Source organism: Natator depressus, chromosome 3 (assembly GCF_965152275.1).
Source record: "Natator depressus isolate rNatDep1 chromosome 3, rNatDep2.hap1, whole genome shotgun sequence".
NCBI classification, from domain to species: domain Eukaryota; kingdom Metazoa; phylum Chordata; order Testudines; family Cheloniidae; genus Natator; species Natator depressus.
Window position 1 is genome coordinate 28,254,531 of NC_134236.1, and position 22,803 is coordinate 28,277,333.

The 22,803-nt window shown below is 40.7% G+C and overlaps 1 protein-coding gene across 1 annotated transcript in view; it reads left to right on the plus strand.

Moving 5' to 3' along the window:
* Positions 1–22,803, plus strand: part of NBAS (NBAS subunit of NRZ tethering complex) — a 347,509-nt gene that overhangs the window by 40,179 nt on the left and 284,527 nt on the right. The window contains exons 10-12 of the mRNA XM_074947616.1: positions 7,196–7,334; positions 8,280–8,345; positions 16,333–16,461. Of these exons, the coding sequence (XP_074803717.1) occupies positions 7,196–7,334; positions 8,280–8,345; positions 16,333–16,461 (334 nt within the window). The remainder of the gene's footprint in view (positions 1–7,195; positions 7,335–8,279; positions 8,346–16,332; positions 16,462–22,803) is intronic.

Genomic DNA, 22,803 nt, shown 5'->3' on the forward strand with positions numbered 1-22,803 from the left:
TCCTATATGAATTTTCTACAGTTCTTCACTGCAGATTTTTATTCCTTCATTTGTATTTATATTCATTACTATTACATTACGATTCAATGTCCATTTTCTTCCATTTGCTATATATATTTTATAGCTGCCTTAATTTGCTCTCTCAGTCAAGTTGTTTTTTTAACCAGCACGACCGTCTTCCTTAGTTGTGGGATTGTGGTGTTTTGGGCATCTAGTAATGGGTTTTTAAATGATTCCCAATTATCATTCACGTTTTTCTGATTAAATTCTTTCTCCCACACGCTTTGGCTTATCAGCTTTGTGAAATTGGTCCTGTTAAAGCACCAAGTATATATCTTAATGGTATGGACTTTATTCTGCTTGCACAGTAGAAATGTCATCAAGTCATGATCATTTGCACCTAAGCTATCATCATTTTTAGTTCTGGATCAGATCCTCTTTATCTGTGAACACAAGGTCTAATATAGAATTCCCCCATATTGACTGCAACACTCTTTTGAGTTAGAAAATTGTCCTCTATAATATTTAGAAATTTCAACCATGTTTTAGTACTGGCAGCATGAGACCTAGCATATGCCACTCAAACTGAAGTGCCCCATGATCACACAGCTTTTCCCCCCTACACATTATAGATAGGTGCATAAGGAGACGGTCATCCTGTTTCCTCGTGATTTGGTGGTCTGTGTAATAGATACCAACTAATATCCCACCTTATGCTTTATCTATTGGGACATTGAGTCGTAAACATTCAACTTCATTATCTGTAACTGGAAACAAGTAATGACATTTTTGATGTTGAATGCTACTCTCATTCCCCTTTTGCTCACTTGATTCCTCCTAAATAGGTTATAACTATAGATTTTTAATATTCCAATTTTGCGAATCTTCCTACCATGTTTCAGTAGTACCAACTAGATCAAATTTATGCTCATAAATGAGCAGTTTGAATTCCTCTTGTTTGCTACCTAGGCTCTTAGCATTAGTGTATAAAGAATTCAAGAGTTTTTTTTCTCTTGTCCTTTGCTTCCTTGATTAATTTTGTTCTCCACATCTCGATGTTATGCTGAGTGCTCATATCTTGCCTCTTCTTACTCTTCCCTTGTGATATTAGTTTAACCTCCTCCTGACTGCTCTAGCTAGCCTGCCTCCAAGGAGATGGGGCCTCCTTTTACTGAGGTGGAGGACATCCAAACTATGTAGCCCCTCCTCCCCCATAGAAGGTCGACCAATGTTGCACAAAACCAAACCCTACACCATTTACCTAGCCAGTAATTCACTTCCAGAATCTTCTGAATTCTGTCTTCCTTACTCATGGGACAGGACGGATCTCTGGGAAGATCAATTGGACATTCTTCTTCATGCTTCTGAGTTCTCTGAAGTCATCTACTATCTTTGAGGTATTCTGTGATACAGTGTCATTAATGCTGACATGAACCATGGCTAGGGGATCCTTGCCTGTAGAGTTCTGAAGCCTATCTAATCTTAGAGTAATGTCTCATGTTTTAACTCCGGGAAGGCAGCATGCTGTCCTGTTCTCCACTTGCCTCTTTCAGAATGTTCTTTCTATTCTTCTGAGTACTGAATCTTCTGAAAGGATCATCTATTTTCCTGGGATGGTTGGAGAACTCCTTAGTGGGTAAGGTTGATTTTTTTTATCGGTTGGATCAAGCCCCCATCTACACATATCCTGAAAATCTCACTATTCTTTCGGATATGCTGGATCTTGAGAGGTATCTTCCATTCTGTCCATGTTGAGGACTTCGTATCAATTCGAAACTTGTAACTGTATGAAATTCCTCCTGTTTTCTTCTCTTTCTGCTAGCCACACTCTGCCTGTCCTCACCTGTCCCTAACAGTGGAGACTGCTGCTCTGACCTATTGATTAGTGATTATGATCTACCAGGCCTCCTCTCTGGTTGCCTCTCACTGATTCCTTTATGGCCAGCTCCATTCTCCCTGAGGTACTAGTGTTTCCTGAATCTGGTTGTCTAGGAACTCCTCGGCTTCTCTGATTTTTAGTAGTATCTCAATTTGTCCATCCAATCCAAAAATCTTTTACTCTAGCACAGCCACTTCATGCACAAGAAATCCTTTCTGTCTTCGGGCAGGAAAAAGAACCTGGCACATCTGTTGCAGGTCACCACCATTGTTCCATTGCTTGTCATCTTGATATCAGTAGTGCTGATTCTGGAAGGAAAGTGTCTCACACTTCCTCTCCAAACTCCTCCCTTGTTCCGTTAGCTGCCTCTGTTCATGGCTCTCGAGTTCATCTAGCAAGTGACGTTTTATACCAAATCTTCCCTGCTTAGCTGAGCTCAGCTTTTCCCCTCACCAACAGGGAGTGATTAGCCACTCTGACTTCAAACAGCTGGGCCGATCAAAGCTATCAAAGCTGGAGTCTTGCAGCTTTTAGCAAAGCACTGATCAAAGCTCCAAGGGCTTACTCAGGGACCCACAGCCCATCTACACACCCTGTATATAGAAAACAAACAGATAACCCACAGATGGACCAAATACACCACTCTCCAAGTCTTGTTGCCTCCAAGCACTGAGTCTAGCTGGAGATACTCTCTCTCAAAGTCCACTGTTAGCTAACTCTGTTCACGGTTCTGATCATGATCCATGATGGGGAAGATCATTTCAGTTGTACACAATAGAATTTGGGTTTACGTTTTTCCTTAAACTAGGATATTGCATTCAACCTCCTCCCCAAAGCCCTCAAACGCAGCAAAAATAACCCCATTCAAATCTTAAAAGAAAAACAAAAACTACAACAACCCTGTTAGAAGAACATTGTGCACTAGCAAACTTCTGTGGGATTTCCTTTTTCTTTCTTTCTCCTCTGACTCATTGCTGTGGATGCAGTAGTCAGAAATAATGTCGTTATCCAGGAGCTTCATTTGATTCCAAGTGCTATTCAGGGGGTTGATTTTTTTATATAAAACAGCTTAATCAAAATCCTATGGAATGCAAAGGAAGATTTTTCACTGGGTTATTTGGAGTTGGAGAGGGCCCTAAATTATTACATGTGACTTGGTGTTGGCTTGCTGAAAAACTGTGTTCCACCCCATGAGTTGCTGCAGCAACAGAGGTCATTTGAAGTGCTCAAGCTAACAGGCTCTATGTGTAAAAGTTAAAGTGATCGTGGCAGGGCATCCTCAAAAGAGGGTTACTGACTCTGTAGCATGGTTTCCCCATTGGTCTGACAAAGCGAGAAGCTGACTTCAGGACACAGTGCAAGGTCCTTCTGTTTCCTTCACCATTTTAACCAGTACTTGTGTTGGTGGGGAGAAGAATGTGTCTTTTTTTTTTTTTTTTTTTTGCTTCTTGGAAAGAGGCAAAAATGGTTAAAGAATATGTTTCTGTTACATGTTGTATAAATGCTTTATGACATACTGGCACTCATTTTACAAATAAAAACACCTCATGTTCAAAGTGTTTTTTACTTGCATTTATATCAAACTTTTATTTAGATGGTAAACTCCTAAAATATGTACAATTATAGACAAAATGGTTGAATAATTTCACTGTTAGCCCAACTATTAAAACCTCTCAAGGCAAAACAAGGTAGACAATAAAGTATATAATGTAAGGAAGAGAATTACCCCTTCAGTGATGAGATTTCAGATTCATTAAGGGTGACTTCTATTAAGACCTGAATTCTCTCACTCTTTTGGGAACTGTGTATAAGTTGGGGCTTCCCCATTCTCAACCATATGTGTTCCTCAGTACACATGCACAAATTCACATGCTCACAGGTCCAAGCAAAGGTCCACTTCAAGTGACCCATTCTGTTTTTAATGGGATAGGTTTCTCATTTTTTTTTATTTCCATAATTGACATGACTATTGGCAAAAACAGAAGCAGCACAATACAGCAATAAACAAATATTCAACATTAAAAATTACTACTACGTACATATTTTTGCCATATAAAATATGTCTATAATTGTATTTATTCCAGGCTCCTCACAATAGGAAGGGAGAGGAAGGGCATCCATTGTACTTAGATTCTTGCTGTATTAGCATGTGAAACAGAAGTATGGTTTATCCATGAAATGATTGGGTCTATAATTAGGTATGGATATATATTTAAAAAAAAAAGTTGTTTAATGTCCCGAGCAGCCACTTGGTCACGTTCCATTCCAGTGCTGTAGAGGATTAACATGGTGCGGAGAGGTTTCAGTTAGGCTACTAGATACAGTAGTAATAAAAGTGAAGAGATGCTCTTTCTCTTCTGTAATCAAATGTTACTCAGTTTATGCTGATTAGCCCAAATTAAATTAGATAATGTTTTAAAGTTTTTAAAATTAATAAGAACATCCCTTGGACCACATTCAATTTAAGCAGAACATTTCACTTTTAAATATTATTTTGAACTATCCAAGCAACGTTGAGCGTTACCTAGGGTGGTTCCATATTGCTAGATGAAATCCTGAGTTTTAGTTTTGCTATGTTAGTAAATCAGCTATCTGGGAATGCATTTTAACCATGAACAAGCTTTATTTACATCTCCACCACTAGGTGGCAGAAACTTTCAACAGTCACACATCTTGAACATTGAGGCTATACAATTGTTACCCAGCTTGTTAATTTCTTTACTCATTTCTTTCCCAGATTGTTTGTTCCTTGTGTACAAATATTTTTACTTTGACTGCTTATTTTTTAAATGTCATATGCACAATACAAAATACTAGCATAGGGCTATGTTCTCAAAATTCTTTTCAAAGTAATCACTAGTTTCTAAAATACTGAAACTGCTTGTTTAACAGTAATCATAGGGGCTTAAAGGAAAAAGTGTTTGTTTTTTCCTTTTAATAGTAATCAGCACTAGTTGTATGTTTTATAGTGTTATAAAATGGTGTTTTTTCCATATCTTCATGTTTTCTACTGTGTGTAGTTAACAATATTACTAACAGATATACATGCAGTGATGTGTAGGTTATACTGCTATATACTAAGATGAAATTTTATCTACACTTAGTATAGGTAGTTGTTGATAGAATAAGCTGTTTTGTCCTTCTGTTTTGTGCTTTTTATTTTTATTTATAAATATGCAACTAAAATGTTAAAATAGTATGATGATGTAAACTCTTTTTGCTGACGTTTGCTCCAGCAACATATTTTGAGTATATCTTTGTTCTTGTTAAAGAATCTCAAGTCTTTGAATGTGTGTTTGTTAGTTTTTTTTTAATTTTCTTGGGGAAAATATAATTTACCTATATATTAGCATATCTTATTTTGGAACTCAGAGATGGGAAAAATATATCAGAATATATAAGTAACTCATACATTGGGCCCAATTCATCTTTGGTGAGCTTGATTAACATCATCTGAGATATATCAAGGATGAAGTTGACTTAGCACAGAGACGAAAAGATAGTTTTGAGGGTATAAGTTGGCTGAGAGTTGGGACATCTGGGGGCAGTGCCCAACGCTGAAGCATATTTTCTGAGGCATGGAAGAAATCAACTAGACCCTGTTCCTGAAAAGACTTGCTTGATTTAAATGGGAGTAATCATAACTTAAAGTTAAGTACATGCTTAAGACAAAATCTGTCTTTCCATTTCCTATCTGTAAAATGCGGATAATAATACTTCCTTTTTCAGAATCTGTCTGTTTTGTCTATTTAGATTGCAAACTCTTTGGGGGAAATGACCATTTCTTCCTGCTTCTAGGTACAGCACCAAACACAGTGGGATTCCAGTCTTAGGCTATGTCTACACTGCACAGTTAACCTCAGTGATTGGCACCTGGGTTTACTCAGCTTGGGTATGAGTGTCCCAGCTGTATAGCCTTACCTGTTATTACGTTCTCATAGTTTCTGCACTTGCCTGTGTGCCTGGTGTTACCTGCTCAGTTTAGGGCACCCTGCCTATACCCTACCAAGAGCTCAAGGTGTGACCAATCAATCTAGGCACCCCCACCCTTTCCCTTCCGAGGGCTCAGGGTTTAAGGCACCTATCCTTACCCATTGGGCTCAGGAAGAAACCTGGTCAATTTAAGTACCGGCTCTAAACATCTAGTTATTAGCAACACACAGAATACATATACCAAGCAAACCTCTTATGCTCACCATTTCCAATAGACAGACAGATTTCACTCAATGGCCAGTCAGGATTCATTCATATGGAGGTTCCCGAGATGCCTCTGCACATTATGGTTGTGCAGAGGGGTCAGAGTTCCATCAGCTTGGTGTTGAACTGCAGTCCGGAAATGGTTCCCAAAGAGCATTGTTTTTCATTTACATTATATAGGTAAAACTCCTTCAAATTTACTCCGAAGTAACAAAAATTTTAACCGATTATGCACTGGCACCTATGTGTCCTCCTTCCTTCCCTAGTTCTTTACATTTTGTCTTTCATGCCCAAATTGTAACTTAATTGTGACCTTCTCTATTTGTGCAGATGGTCAGCATAAAACACTGGTCAGAGCTTATTTTACCATTTGTTGAATCTCTCTCTGTATCCTCCCTAATTTCCCAGCGTCTTTACAACCTTGGTTCATAACTCTCGTTAAGGACATTCCTGGGGTGGGGGTGCTTTATCAGCAGCAGAACATTCCTTTTTTCAATTTTAGTGATGAACTCCCTGAGTTTCACCCAAGGCTGGTTTAATATGGTTGGGGGCGGGGAGGCTGAGGGCAGTGGGTTGATGAGGTCTCAGGCCTGCACTCCTATGGTTTTTTGTGATGAGATGCTTTAGATTTTTTTTCCCTGTCAATTGAGGGAGAACTTGTCTATCCTTTGGAAAGGGCATAGGAGGACTACCGGCGCTTGAGTGATTTCACTTGGGTCCTCACTTCAGTCATGTGATTTAGCTTGTGTCATTACTGCAAAATGGGCGGGTTCCAGCCAGGGTAAAGTGGAACCCAGGTTCTCACCCTTACTGCCAGCCAAGTAAGCTGGCCCAGGTTTAAAGTGCCTCCAAACCGAAGTCAAACTTTGTTTTTTTTGTGTGCACGGTACGGGGAGGTTAAGGCTAAAACCTGGGTAAAAGATCCCAGGCTAATTGTGTAGTGTAGGCTTATCCTTAGTTGGGGCTTTTAGACGCTATTTTAATGCATGGTTTTATTCATTTTGGGTTAAGCTATTATACTCCTGTTAAATGGAATTACAAAATATATATTTGGACTCCTGCAGTAGGCAAAACAAAACAGAAACCTGCATTCAGTAATAAAAGTTTTTGTGTTTATAGGCTTTTGCTTGTGGGTGGCTGTGAAACAGATGAAGATGGAGTATCTAAAGCAACTAGTTGTGGAATATCTGCTTGGAGAGTTCTTTCTGGATCCCCCCATTATAAACAGGTCACTAGTTATGAAGATGATACTGGGACAGTAAGTAGCTTTGGAGTCCTCATTTTTCTGTTGGAAGAATATTATAGTTACTCTGATTACATAAAGAGAAACTTTATGTAGGTTGCTTTCTTTTCCAACACCATAGCATGTTTCCATATTAGAGATACTGTTATGCCAGTATTCAGTCAGGATGACTTGGGCAACTGTAGGCTGGTCAGCATTAAATCAATCCCAGGCAAAATAATGGAAAAGCTGACACAGGATTCAGTTGATAAAGAATTAAAAGGCAGGAATATAATTAATGTCAACATGGTTTTATAAAAAAAAGGTCTCATCAAAGCTTTCACTTGTCTTAAAACTATTATTACTAGTATTGCAGAGCAGTTAGGAGCCCAGTCATGGATTAGGTTATTTTTCACCTGTATATTTTGAAAATATTTTAGTCTTAGCTCAGTTTGAAATAAGCCTAACCCTAACCCTTTTCTTAGGGCTGTAGCATACTCAAAACTTACACTGGCATAATAAAACTCATTGTAGTTAAACTGGTGTATCCTACATGGGTACGCTGAAATTCGTTTCTATTTAGCTTGTAGCAATTTAGCTTAATACGGTAAACCAATGTATATTTTAGCATGTGAAAAGTTCTAATGTGTATACTTAGCAATATGTATTAAATGTTCTAGCATGGCATAATTTAGTTGCAAGCTGGTGGTGCTTTTTCATGGAAACATGCATACATAGTTCAAGTAATTCATAAGCAAATTTCACCTGTTGCAACATTCACATGAAGTGACATTTTAATACATAAATATTAAAATAATTCTTATGAATATTTTAAAATTTTCATAAAGCTGAGAGAATGTTGCAGAATAATGTATTCTTTCTTGATTGTTTTATTACTCCCCAGATTTGATATAATTTTTACTGCATAAATCAAAGACTGTCTTTAATCTTAAAGTGTGTGATACACTCCTGTTTTAACAGGCAAAGAGAAGCGGATTATTAAGGATTATGAATTTCAGATTTTACAGCAGACAAGGAACAGAACAGGTAATACGTTCCTCCTTAACACTAGTAGCACTGTTATTCATTTAGATTTGGGTTTACATGGAAGAGGAATCTAACTGACTTGAAGTAACTTAATTTAGATAGATTAAAAATTAACCTGTTTAGAATTCTTTGCTGAAAACACACTCTAATGCAATAATACAGTGGTTCTCAAACTGTTTTTTTTCCATGGACCACTTGAAAATTGCTGAGGGTCTCGGCGGGCCATTTACTGATCTTTCCAAATGTTGTTTGTACCATTAGCTAACTATTGTAAAGAGCTTTGGCTAAAAGCATTATATAAAAAAAAAGTAATAATAATTGACTTTTTTTGTTGTACAAATAAAAGCACACAACTCATATATTTTAATATCAGTAGTCTTACCTTTCTAATACGATGGATGTGTCCTCTCTCCCCTGTCGCAGCAGCCCCCAAGCTGGGGTTGGAGCTGCGGGGGCGAGGGGTCTCTCCCCTCTCATCCACCGCAGCAGCCCCTGAGCTGGGGCTGGGAAGGAGAGGGGTTTCTCCCTCGCCGCAGCAGCCACAGAGCTGAGGCTGGGAAGGAGGGCCGTCTCTCCCTGGCAGCCGCAGCCCTGCAGCTGGGGAAAGTCGCTTCTTTCTCTGGCCGCTGCAGCCCTGAACATCCCAAATTCCCCCCACCCCCTCTTCTCACCCCACTGCCCCCTCCCACGTACCCCCTATTCCTGCCCTCCCAAGCCACCACCTCGCCTTACATGTGCGTCTTCTCCAGGCACCGAATTAGTGGAGCCACACCTGTGCAGCTCCACTAATTAGGTTGGTGGCTCTTCATTCTCTCATGTGTGACCACCAAGGCACGCACCTTAGAGGGAACTATCTGAGGACCACCTGAATGGAGCTCGCGGACCACTGGTGGTCCATGGACCACAGTTTGAGAACCTCTGCAGTACTAGTAGTATTTAGCTTTAAATCAGGTAACTGGCAAGAGTTATCAAATTGCTTTTTCAGGGACTTTGTTTTGTTGGCAGACTGTTGCTCTGTTGCTGATTTAGTTTTACTTCACTTTATTTACTCTTGTTTCATAAATTACCTGGCGTCATCAGTCCTGCTCATAGAGAACTCATAATTTTCAGTATATTTTATGACTGAAACAGATCCAGTGATTTATTACTTTATCTTAAGTCTAACTTGTTACCCAAGATGGCAGGTGCAGAAAGTCTTTGCTAATATGTGCAATGTGTAAGTCCCAAGCAGACTGCAAAGAGCTATAAAAGGATCTCGCAAAACTGGGGGACTGGGCAACAAACTGGCAGATGAAATTCAGTGTTGATAAATGCAAAGTAATGCACATTGGAAAACATAATCCCAGCTATACATATAAAATGATGGGGTCTAAATTAGGAATTTCCTGTTACCACTCAGGAAAGATATCTTGGAGTCGTTGTGGATAGTTCTCTGGAAATATCCACTCAATGTGCAGTGGCAGTCAAAAAAGTTAACAGAATTTTGGGAATCATTAAGAAAGGGATAGAGAATAAGACTGAAAATATCATATTGCCTCTATATAAATCCAGGGTATGCCCACATCTTGAATACTACATGCAGATGTGGTTGCCCCATCTCAAAAAAGATATATTGGACTTGGGAAAGGTTCAGAAAAGGGCAACAAAAATGATTAGGGATATAGAACAGCTGCCTTATGAGGAGTGATTAATAAGACTGTGATTTCTCAGCTTGGAAAAGAGACAACTAAGAGGGGATGTGATTGTAGCGCATAGGGCTAGCCTCCTTGCTTGCTTATATATCTTTTCTTATGGGTTTTATTTGTTTGTTTTATTATAATAGATTTATAGATTTGTACTAGAGTATTTTTGGCTGTAACGCAAGGAACCTACAGTCCACGACCTATATATTGAGCTGTACTGCCTGGGAGTCACCTACAATGGAGATGTGTTGCTCATGTCCATTCCATGACCTGCCCTTCTTCCCCAGTGTCGGAGTTTCCGGCAAGAAGGAACTGAGGGTGCGGGGAGCCAGCAGCTCCCCTTATACCGCGGCATACACATGCCACTGAGGGCGCCAGAGCCGGTTCCCTATGGATACTACTGAGGGAAAAACTTCTGGCACCGGTGCATGTGGCAAGCGCACACACCTACAATGGAATGCACATGAGAAACACATCTCTAAGAACATCAGTTATGAAAAAAGGTAACTGTCTTTTCCAGTATTTAACTGTCCTTTGTAGTTAGAAAGTGTGTCCTGATATCAAACCTAAATCTCCCTTGCTGCAGATTAAGCCAATTACTTCTTGTCCTACCCTCAGTGGACATGGAGAGCAATCAATTTCTGTTCTCTTTATAACAACCCTTAAAATATTGGAATACTTCTTTTCTCTAGACTAAACATGCCCTTTTTCCCTCACAGGTCATGTTTTTCAAATTGCATACCTTTTTTGTTCCTTTTCTCTGGACTCTTTTCAATTTGTCCACATTTTTCTTAAATGGGGTGCCAAACCGGGCACAGTACTTCACCTGAGGCCTCACCAGTGCCCAGTAGAGTGAAACAATTACTTCATCTGTCTTACATACAGCACCCCTGTTAACATATTCCATAATAACATTTTGCCTTTTTTGCAACAGTGTTTGTCACATTGACTCATATTCAATTTATGATCCCCTATAAGTGGGAGATCCTTTTCAGCAGTACTACTGCCTAATCAGTTATTCTGCATTTTGTATTTATACATTAGACTGTTTTCTTCCTAAGTGTAGTAGTTTTCACTTGTTTTTATTATATTTCGTCTTGTTGATTTCAAACAAATTCTCTAATTTATCAAGATCATTTCAAATTCTAATCCTGTCCTTCAAAGTTCTTGTAACCTCTACAACTGGGCCATACGATATTTAGGGGCAGGCCTCTCTGTCTATAAATACATACTCTTTCTGGCCTAATGAATATTTAAGAGTGACTCAATAGCCCAGTGATGCTCACTAGGGTGGTTGGAGACTCAAGTCCCTTCTCCACATCAGGCAGAGGAAGGATTTGAACCCTCCACATCCTGTCTTTTAGTGAAAAAACACTAACCTGGCTTAGGCACCTAACTCCAGTAGAGGGTTTATGGTTGTGAATCCCGAGTATAGAAAGGTGCTTTCTTTTGGCCTGGACTTAAGTGCCTAAGTCCCTTTGAGGGGCAGGATTTAGGCACTCCCCTCCTTGGCATCTCTTATTGGCTTGCTTAAGTGGCTCCCTGCCTAGCATGGTGGCTTTTGCAAATACCATTCTTAAGTGCCTAACTGTCCCCATGCCTGGACACCTAACTCAGGATTATGACTTCCACTACATGGTAGGGCACCGAAAAGTTAGGCATTGTGACATTCTAGTCCCCCTTGTTAATTTCTTCCCTAGGTAACTTCATTGATATCAGTGTAAGATGGTCTTGTATTTACATTCATCTTAAGCTCCCCCCGCCCCCATCTTTTAAATGCTTCTTCATGGAGTTTTCTCTGGCCAACATCTGAAGCTTAGCTGGTCAGTCATTGTCACAATCAGATTGACTGAAAGGATGGAAAGGTGTTTGTCTGCCCTGAGGAAAGAAATGCTTGGCTGCTACCTAGTATTGTTCCCTTGTCTGGGTGTTGTCAAGTTAATACTGACCCCTCAATAGCAGCATTTTCTGGGCTGGTATTTCAGTGTTCAAATTAAGGAATGGAAAATATGAAACAGAAGTAGATTATATATGTATGTAAAAGAAGCTCAAGTAAGTTTTTACTGAAAGGCTAGTATTGAAATGAACTAAACTTTTTAATGTTACTGCTCTTGCCAGCACTACATTTTAAGAGTAAAGATTACTAGTGTTGTTCACTCATCTTCAAAAGTTACAATCCCTGAAATTGTATTACATCTTAAATACCTGAGGTATAATTTTATTGTGATTGATGGGAGATTGAAAAAGCTATTTAATACTGTTGCCAAGGCTCAGCGAGGACTTGCCTGTGGAGCCAGCTGTTCTCAACTTAGATGACCAATCTTAAATGTGGTAAGCCAGCCTACTGGAGCTTTCTATATTTTATTCTGCAGTTGCCCTAAGGGTAGTGAACTGTTTGCTGGGGTTGCAGAACCTGCTTTGCCTAAGGACACATTAATCTTTTGAGAGGCTAGATTTGGAGGTGTGTGATGTATATGATGGGCATCCAAAGGAGCAGCAGTTGCACTGATTGTTGAGTTATGTATTGACTTTCAGAGAGACCTCTCTTAATGTTTGCTCATGATGACATTCAAGAGAGGCTCTCAGCCTAGCAGGTAGGGTTTTTTATTTTACAGTTCTATGCAGTTTCATAACCATCTTTCTCTTCTGTGAACAAATCTTGATTTATAAACTAAAAAGGAGAGTGCAATTCTTAATGTTGCAACTTTCAGCAAAGGGAAATAGAAAGCACGAGGCAGTAATATTACTGCTCTCATGCCAGTTGTTTCGTCAGAGTGGAAATCTACTATTTAACCAGACACCATCAGGAAGTTTAGGTACAAAATTTTAGGTGGGTGGTGTTTGTTATAACTTTTAACAAAAGCTTGCTATCATTTTAGGTTTAAAGCTTGCTATTCAATATTTGCAAGCCAAACACATAATGTATAAGAACTGAAAGTAAAACTGATAAGCCAATTTTCTTTGTCTAAATGAACAAAATGTAAATTTTAAATAGTTTGGGTTAAGATGGAAGCTAGTCTGAAATGAAAGGAAACTTTTTGTTTTGCATTTGAAATTTCAAAATTATAGCTTCTTGACCATCTTTAGAAACTAGACTTAAAATTTTGATTGTACGTAGCCCCAGTCATTGTCCATAGTTTGAGGATATGTAAGACAGTTTCTGCCATGAGCATGATTTTAAGAATGGCCTTACTCGGTCACACCAATGGTCCATGTAGCCCACAGTGGTCGGTGCTAGATTCTACAGATGAAGAGAATAGAACAGGGCATTTTATCGAGTGATCCATCCCCTGACATCCACTGTCAGCTTCTGGCAATCAGAGGCTTAGGGACACCCAGAGCATAGAGTTGTGTACCTGACCATCTTGGCTAATAGTCATTGATGGACCTCCATGACTTTATCTTTTGAGAACCCAGTTTCAGTTTTGTCCTTCACAGAATGCCTAGCAATGAGTTTCACAAGTTGACTGTGTGTTGTGTGAAGAAGTACTTCCTTATGTTTGTTTCAAACCTTCCCTGCTACTGACACTGTCTAAACAATTCTGTATTGAAATGATGCAGACTGGAACTTCGTGGTACACATGCACTTCTTTCCTTTGGGGCCTCAGACCCAGATCTCCAAGATGCTCCTCAAATTGATCCCCAGATCTCCTCATATCCCAATCACATCTCTTTGAAGCTCTTCCAGTTTATTCTTCCGTTATTCAATACACCTGCATTTTAATACAGTGAATGCAGCTGGAGTGCCCGCAGATAATTCCCAGAGACCATTGCCAGCATCAGGGGTTGTGTTACCTTAATTCTGTATTTCCTAGTTTTGAAAAGTTTGCGTTTTGCTGCCCTTGACATTCTGGAAGGGCAATTTTAATGAAGTTTTCTGCCATTTAATCTATACACACTTATTTAAGCAATTATATGGCTTAACATATATTTAGTCTCAATTGTTACAATTTTATGTAAGAAAATGGTGAATGACACATTACTTATTTACTGGATCATTAACATAAACTTTTTAGTCATGACTCGTCAAGCTGCATTTGGGTAGAAATGAAGTAAAAATGCCCCAAAACAGCATCTTAATTTTTTTAGTTAAATAAAAACATGTAAGTATGCAGGATACGTAAGAAGAAAAAAGTTTCAGAGTAGCAGCCGTGTTAGTCTGTATTCACAAAAAGAAAAGGAGTACTTATGGCACCTTAGAGACTAACAAATATATTTGAGCATAAGGTTTCGTGAGCTACAGCTCGCTTCATCGGATGCATTCAGTGGAAAATACAGTGGGGAGATTTATATATATAGAGAACATGAAACAATGGGTGTTACCATACACACTGTAACAAGAGTGATCACTTAAGGTGAGCTATTACCAGCAGGAGAGCGGGGGGGGGGGTGGGAAACCCTTTTGTAGTGATAATCAAGGTGGGCCATTTCCAGCAGTTGACAAGAACGTCTGAGGAACAGTGGGGGGTGGGGATAAACATGGGGAAATAGTTTTACTTTGTGTAATGACCCATCCACTCCCAGTCTTTATTCAAGCCTAAGTTAATTGTATCCAGTTTGCAAATTAATTCCAATTCAGCAGTCTCTTGTTGGAGTCTGTTTTTGAAGTTTTTTTGTTGAAGTATTGCCACTTTTAGGTCTGTAATCGAGTGACCAGAGAGATTGAAGTGTTCTCCGACTGGTTTTTGAATGTTATAATTCTTGATGTCTGATTTGGGTCCATTTATTCTTTTACGTAGAGACTGTCCAGTTTGATCAATGTCCATGGCAGAGGGGCATTGCTAGCACATGATGGCCTATATCACATTGGTAGATGTGCAGGTGAACAAGCCTCTGATAGTGTGGCTGATGTTATTAGGCCCTATGATGGTGTCCCCTGAATAGATATGTGAACACAGTTGGCAACGGGTTTTGTTGCAAGGATAGGTTCCTGGGTTAGTGGTTCTGTTGTGTGGTGTGTGGTTGCTGGTGAGTATTTGCTTCAGGTTGGAGGGCTGTCTGTAAGCAAGGACTGGCCTGTCTCTCAAGATCTGTGAGAGTGATGGGTTGTCCTTCAGGATAGGTTGTAGATCCTTGATGATGTTGGAAAGAGCTCACCTTAAGTGATCACTCTGGTTACAGTGTGTATGGTAATACCCATTGTTTCATGTTCTATATATATATAAATCTCCCCACTGAATTTTCCACTGAATGAATCCGATGAAGTGAGCTGTAGCTCACAAAAGCTTATGCACAAATAAATTTGTTAGTCTCTAAGGTGCCACAAGTACTCCTTTTTCTTTTTGTAAGAAAAAAAAGTTTATCAAAATGTGTTTTATGTTTAAAATTAACTGATTTATTAAACAAATGGAGTGTTCTCTGTTGTAGTTACTGAATTTAACTGATAATTTCTGGTAATCATGTCTTTCAAGGCCCTTCACACTTCATTTTTATTCATAACTTGGAAGAGAAAAACAAGCTATTCTCTTTTTCAACTCCTAATTGGTTCTCAGTTTTGAATTAACTTGTCCTTGAACTGAACTAGTTGAATAAACTGAAATGAAGAGAATATTCTCTCTTTACCTGCAGAAAAAGCTATTTCTGTCAAAAGCTGGTTTAGCACTTCAACAGACTCTCTAGTTCAGGGTGCTTAGCCAGTGATTTTTCCACTATTTCAGAGGTTTAACTTTGCTCTAACTTCAGCAGCAAACATATACTGCTTGAATGTTATTATTTTTATGTAATTTAAATCATTTTAATAGATTTTATTAGGTTTTTAGGCTTTAACATAGGCTGTCATAATTTCAAATTTAATTTTGAAAGGTTTTTAAAAAGAAAAATGTATTTACATTAAAAAATCTCATTAAAATAAGGTTATTTTGATTGAAAAAAAGAGATTTTTTTTATCCACCCTATCCTAGCTCTAATCACCAAACACCAATCAAAGAACTGTCTCTTTCTCCCTCTTGCATGCTCACTGTAGTCAAAAGACTACACTATTTCCACATCTTATTTATTGTATCTTAAGGACCATTTTGGTCCTGTAATTAACAAATAAAGGTGTCCAGTAATATAGATAGGTAGAATACTTTCTACCTGTATTACTAAACTTTTTATATTCCTTTACTTACATTAAAAAATGAAATATAGCATATATTTCATTTTTACAGTATGCTAGATATTTGTAATTTAAAACACCCATACAAATAAGAAATTGTGGCCCTAAAATAAAGGGAAAAGTTAGTCTGTATGCTGAACTGAATTTAGCCTACTCTTACTGTGAGTCTTGGTTTCTTTTTACACTCTTTATTACATTGGTTGGGCAGGATGGAGTTTTTAAGATGAATCTTTCTCCTGATGGAACTCTTCTGGCAGCTATCCACTTCTCAGGAAAACTGACCATCTGGGGAATCCCATCTCTCAAGCTACAAGGAGAATGGGATCAAAGCGACCAGGTACATGGACATTTAAATATAATAAATATCATGAGTTTAGCTTTTCTAGGGATTGAGAGATGTTCTGGATATCTGTAATCTTAGCTACCAATATTTCTTTCCATTTATCTGCTTGTTTACAAGGTGCCCTATTTTTACTGGTGCTCTAATTTTAATGTCTTCTGCAGCTTTGAAGTGAGGGGCCTTTCAGTTGAAAAACACTGGTGATATTGGAATGAGTTAAAAGTTGAAAGTGTTGAAAATAATATGTAGTTGACAAACCCCAAAAGCGTGAAGAGAGTAAAATAAACAGATGCAGGTAAACTGAAACACTGTTTCAAAATACAAATAGGTCGAGTATGTAGCCTTTCAAGTTATAGTTCTGGAGGACTACGTGGTGCAGTCGGCTAATGCATTAGTCTTTTACCCTGGTTAAGTAGTACTTCTCTCCTGAACAATGACACTCCAGAAGGGCTTGCTTTTCAAATGATGAAATCAAAAAGCTATGCTCTACCTAATACAATTTGTCTTAGTTTTTGTAAGCATGAAATTCAGTACAATAAAGGCAACCATAGTAATGTTAACTAATCTTTGTGCCAGTACAGTAGTTCCAGTGTTAGGCCAGTTAGATTTTCCACATGAAAATCCTAAATAAACTGCTTATTACTTCAACCATACAGTGTGCTGGAGTTGTCAGTTAATGATGAAAAGGCATCTGCTTACAGTTTGAAAAATGGCAGATCTGGAATCATGAACACAAAGAACTCTGACTTCTCCTGCCTGATTTTGGAAACCATTTCTTAAGTATTAGATACTGACATGAGCTTTGTCTCTCTTACTACATGTGGTGTATAGTGTTCAGTTAACGTCTTTAAAAATCAGGCATGATCCATTTTATAGGATAGAGTGCGCTGTCTGTCATCCAGTACTTGCTTTTGAAAACCAGAGTTCATATCTGAGTCTGCTCTAATTCTGCCTACTTTCAGGTGCATGCCTAGATGGTGGACTTTTTTGGTTAATGGCATGTAGCTGATGCACTGATCTGATTTCATACTGTGCATCTAGAAGGGAAGATTTCATGTTTTAGGCCAGTTTGAAAAAGTACTTCGATATTTTAGCCATTAGATGCAAGGGTCTACTTGCAGGGAACAGGCTGTGGGACTGAACAGATTTTGGAACCAGACAGGATGTTCGGTGTCCAAATATGTGAGTTAGAAGAATTATCCTTGATGTTTTCTATCTACATTTGTATCCACAGAATTTGTTTATATGTGTTGTGTATAAATGTCATTCTAATTTGTTTTAGGGTTGTTCAATTCACAGACTCACTGTTCTTTCTTAGTCTACAAAGTCCATATGTTGATGAATGAATTCCCAACCTATGCTGTTATGTAATATCTTCAGTTACTGGTGGTTCACTACGATTTACTGTCACCCAATATCTTTCTGCACAACATACTGACTACTTTAGGGCTCATGATATAAAATATATTCTACAGTTTATGGTCACTTTTGTGAGATGATTTAAATACCTCAGCTTCTCTTTGTCTATATGAAATACATCCACCTGCTCCCACAATCTGTTGAACTCTTCTGCAGTCCATGAGTTGCACAGCAGACACCACAAGCTCCAACATAGAGCTTTTTTTTAAATGGTATGTGAATATAGATTTTCATTGATTTTTTTTTAAAGTGTTTTCCTGATTATTTCCATATCTGGGCATTATGAGGAGCATTTCCAATTAAGTCTTCCATAAAGATAAGTGACCGGAACACTTGCTGGGATTCATTTCATAAATCTTACTAGTATGTGAAGAGGATTGCGGTTCATAAAATACTCTAAAAGATGACACTACACTCCAAATATGACCTACGGCCATAGCGAGCCAAAAGTTTGGATGTCCACTGTCATCCTGTTGTGTGTGTGTGTGTGTGTGTGTGAGAGAGAGAGAAATATCTTGGCTCAAGCCTAGGAGATGCATGTTTGTGACTGCCGTGACCAGATCCAGTCTTTGTTTATATTGTTGACATTAAGCAGTCATATCTGGTAACGACATTTAGGCTCCAAGATATAGTTCTAATTTACATAGAGAACAGCACTTCAAAGAATTTATTGAAATTTTGGGAAAAGAAACTATGTAATTTTTGTATTTTTTGCGCTTACAAGATCTACATTTGTGTTGAGGTTTTGCCCCAGGATGTTTACTACCTATTACTCATTTGCCGGTGAAGCCGTTTTCATAATTTTATGCATGTTCCAGTAGAAGGTGATATAAGAATGTACTGATGAACCTGCCTCGTGCAGAGCCTGTTTTAAAACTATTTTTATATATATTATACATATATCAGTTGGTGTCGAATTATAATGGCTATTTCTTCTTCGAGTGCTTGCTCCTGTCCATTCCATGTTAGGTGTGCTTGTGCCGCGTGCACAGTCACTGGACATTGTTCCCTCAGTGGTATCCATTGGGTTGGCTCTAGTGCCCACTGGTGCCATGTGCTCATGCACTGATATAAGGGGCCTGGGCAGCCCCGCACCCTCTCAGTTCCTTCTTACTGTCTGTGACAGTCGCTGGAACAACTCTTCTTGCCTTGGCAAGGCGTTCATCTAGTGGTTCTGTTGTTTCTTCTTTTCTTTGCTAGTTTAGTTACGTTCAGTTTATTTCTTTTAGCAGTAGTGTATATTGTTAGACCCCCCCCCCCCCCCGACCTCCCCTCAGTTGTTTAGAGGAGTATGCTCTCAGCTTCGAACCCTTTGTCTCCTGCGGCAAGCTCATGTTGGTGAGCGACCCGCACTCCAGCTGTCTGAAGTGTCTGGGGGAGGCTCATGTGTGAGAGTGTTGCCAGATCTGCTGCCAGTTCAAGTGTCATACGAAAAAGGACAGGGAGGCTAGACTAAGGTCTGTCCTGATGGAAGCTGCACTCCAACAGGCTTCGGAGCAAAGCCGGTCAGATTCAGTACTGAATACCTCGGCATTGGTGTGAAGTGCTACTCTGGCAGCATGGATTTCTCGGCACCTTTCCCCTTCATTGATGCCGAGGAAGAAGCACAAAACAACAGTCTGAGAGGGGGCACTTCCCAGGGCCAAGGAAGGATAAACACGGGGAGTGCAGCGGAGTGCGACCTGCATTGGACCACTCCTCTACCCCCGCTCCACACACGGCACCGTTGACTCCGCCCTGCTCGCAGGTGCCATTGAGTCCAGTGTAAGACCATCTACTGACACCGGGGAGACATCGTAGCGCCAGCGGGGTTGTGCTGTCCCAGTACTGGCAGGGCAAGTTCTGGCACCAGCGAGATCATTGAGCAGAAGGGAGCATGTTGCCCTGAGCTCCAGCACTGTTCCCTAGATCCTCAGCACCGACTGGCAGAAGCAAGGGGTACTGGTCCCACGCAAATTGACTCGTCCTTGGAGTCAGACCTGGAGTCATACACCCAACCGAGGGGCTGTTACCAGTACCTGATCTATGTCCCGTCAGATCCTGGTGCGGGTGCCCTCCCAGGCACCTGGCCTGGTGGGCATGTGGTCTGCGCAGGTCTAATGGCCTTTTTGGAATCCATGGGGTTCCACACGTTCATACTTGGGGGTGTCTGATAGAACCATCCGGCATCCGACCTGGACTCTGGTATTGAGCCGGGTACCGATACTCAGGACTTGGTGCTGTGTGATGTGATTGGTGCAGAAGAGGAGGAGGAAGGCCCCCTGCCAGTGCAGGCCACCGCCTCCTCTCCAGAAGAAGCTGTGTCAGGACTGAGCAGCTTGGTGCCGTAGGATAACTTTAGAGCTCACCAGGGACTATTGGAAAAGTGTGGCTTCTAACTTAGTGCTGGAAGTGGAGGTGCTCAAAGAGTCCATACACAGCGTGAGCAACATCTTGGTCGCAGCAGCCCTGTCAAAGGTGGCCCTACCCCTTCAATGAAGCCGTTATGGGTCCAGTCAGTCCCTATGGCAGACCATATCCTATCTGACCCCCACTTATACCCCTGGCAAGGGGTAGAAATACTTATATTCCCATCCCCTTCCTGGGTCCCTTGTGGTTGGAGCGGCCAATGAAAGAGACAAGCAAGGGCTGTAAGATGCGTTCCCCAAGCCAAAGGAGTCAAAGAAGCTGGACCTGTTTGGTAGAAAGATTTATTCTACTGGTGGGTTACAGCTCTGCATCTCCAATCAGCAGACCTTGCTTGGGAGGCATGACTGTAATGTCTGGGACTCCATGTCATAATTCAGGAACTTGCTGCCCCAGGATTCCAGGCAGAAATTCTCTGCTCTGGTGGAGGAAAGGAAGACCATAGCCAGGGCCTCCCTGCAGGCTGCCCTAGGTGCCCTGACACGGCTACCAGAACAGTGGCATCAGTGGTGGTCATGAGAGGATGCTCTTGGCTCCAATCCTTAGGACTGCCTCCAGAGGTTAAGCAGGCCTATCAGGACCTTCCGTTTGAGTGAATTTCCCTCTTCTCAGCCCAGATGGATGCAAGACTACATGGACAGAAAGATTAAAGGGCCATCCTCAGGTCCCTGGACCTCTATCAGTTTAACTTCTGTACCCGGAAAGATAATGGAGCAAATAATTAAGCAATCAGTTTGCAAACACGTAACAGTCATCACGGATTAGTCAGGAACAAATTGTGTCAAACGAACCTAGTAGCTTTCTTTGACTGGGTACAAGCCTTGTGGATAAGGAGGAAACAGTAGATGTGGTATATCTTGACTTTAGTAAGGCTTTTGATACTGTCTCGAATGACCTGCTTATAAGCAAACTAGGGAAATACAACCTAGATGGAGCTAATATAAGGTGAGTGTGTAAATGATTGAAAAACCATTCCCAGAGAGTAGTTATCAGTATTTCACAGTCAAGCTGAAAGGGCATATCAAGTAGGGTCCCGCAGGGATCAGTCCTGAGTCCAGTTCTGTTCAATATCTTCATCAATGATTTAGATAATGGCATAGAGAGTACACTTATAAAGTTTGTGGACGATAGCAAGCTGGGAGAAGTTGCAAGTACTTTGGAGGATAGCATTTCTCCCAGAGGCTCACTTCCCGACAGTGTCGGCTGTGATATCGAAGGTCAAGGCCCACACTGTCATGACAGCCTGTGTCTGCCTCAGACTTTTAGGTCACATGGCTGTGTGCACTTATGTGATACAACATGCAAGACTGCATCTCAGACCCCTTCAAGCTTGGCTAGCCTTGGTGTACTCACCGAGCCGCCATCACTTGGACTTGGTGGTTACAGTTCCCACCCCAATTCTTGTTTCCCTCGACTGTGGAAGCATCCCCAATCGGTTAGTGCGGACATCCCCTTTGTCACTCCTCAGCCATCAGTATCCCTAATCTTGGATGTATTCACTCTTGGTTGTGGGGGCTCACCTTGAACACTTCAGGTTTCTGGGCCTGTGGTCCTAGGATGAGCTCTCATTGCATATAAATGTCAATTGCTCAGAGCAGTCCACCTAGCGTGCTGGTGTTTCTACCCCAGATTGTGGGCAAAGTAGTGCAATTGCTCATGGACAATGCAGCAGCCATGTTTTACATCAACAGGCAGGGAGGGGCATGCTTGTTCACCCTCTGTCGAGAGGCCTGTGAGACTTCTGTGCGAAGCACTCCATCCACCTTGGAGCGTCTCACTTTCTTGGAGCCCAGAACACTCTGGCAGATCACCTCTGCAGGTATTTCTTCTTTCACCACAAGTGGCCCCTTCACCCTGATGTAGCTAGATACATCCTCCAGAGATGGGGATTTCCTTTTGTAGATCTCTTCGGAGTCAAGCAGAACAGGAAATGCCAGCAGTTTTGCTCACTGCGGGGTCAAATGCCAGGCTCGCTTACAGATGCCTTCCTACTTCCATTGACAGAGCTCCTGTTCTGTGCATTTCCTTCCGTTCCTCTGGTACACAAGTCCTTCTGAAAGTCAAGTGAGACAAAGCAAGGGTGGTTATTCTTAAAGCTCCTGCATGGCTGTGCCGACACTGGTTTGGCACGCTACTGGATCTGTCAGTAGCAGCCCCATTGCTGCTCCCTCTCCTCCTGGACCTGATATTTGCAAGATCACGGCTATTTGCTCCACCTGAACCTCAAGGCCCTTCACCTGACCATGTGGAAGCTCCATGGTTGAATCTGGCGGAGCTGGCCTGTTCAGAAGAAGTCCGCCAGGTCTTGCTAGGTAGTATGAAACCATCTGCTAGAGTGACTTACCTCACCAAATGGAAATGTTTCTTGGTTTGATCATCCCAACGAGGCCTCTTACCAACTCGGCCACTCCTCCAGTTCAACCTGGAGTAAGTGCTCCATCTGAAACAACAGGGCCTAGCCATTTCATCGTTCAAGGTGCATCTAGTGGCAATCTCAGGCTTCCATCGTCCGGT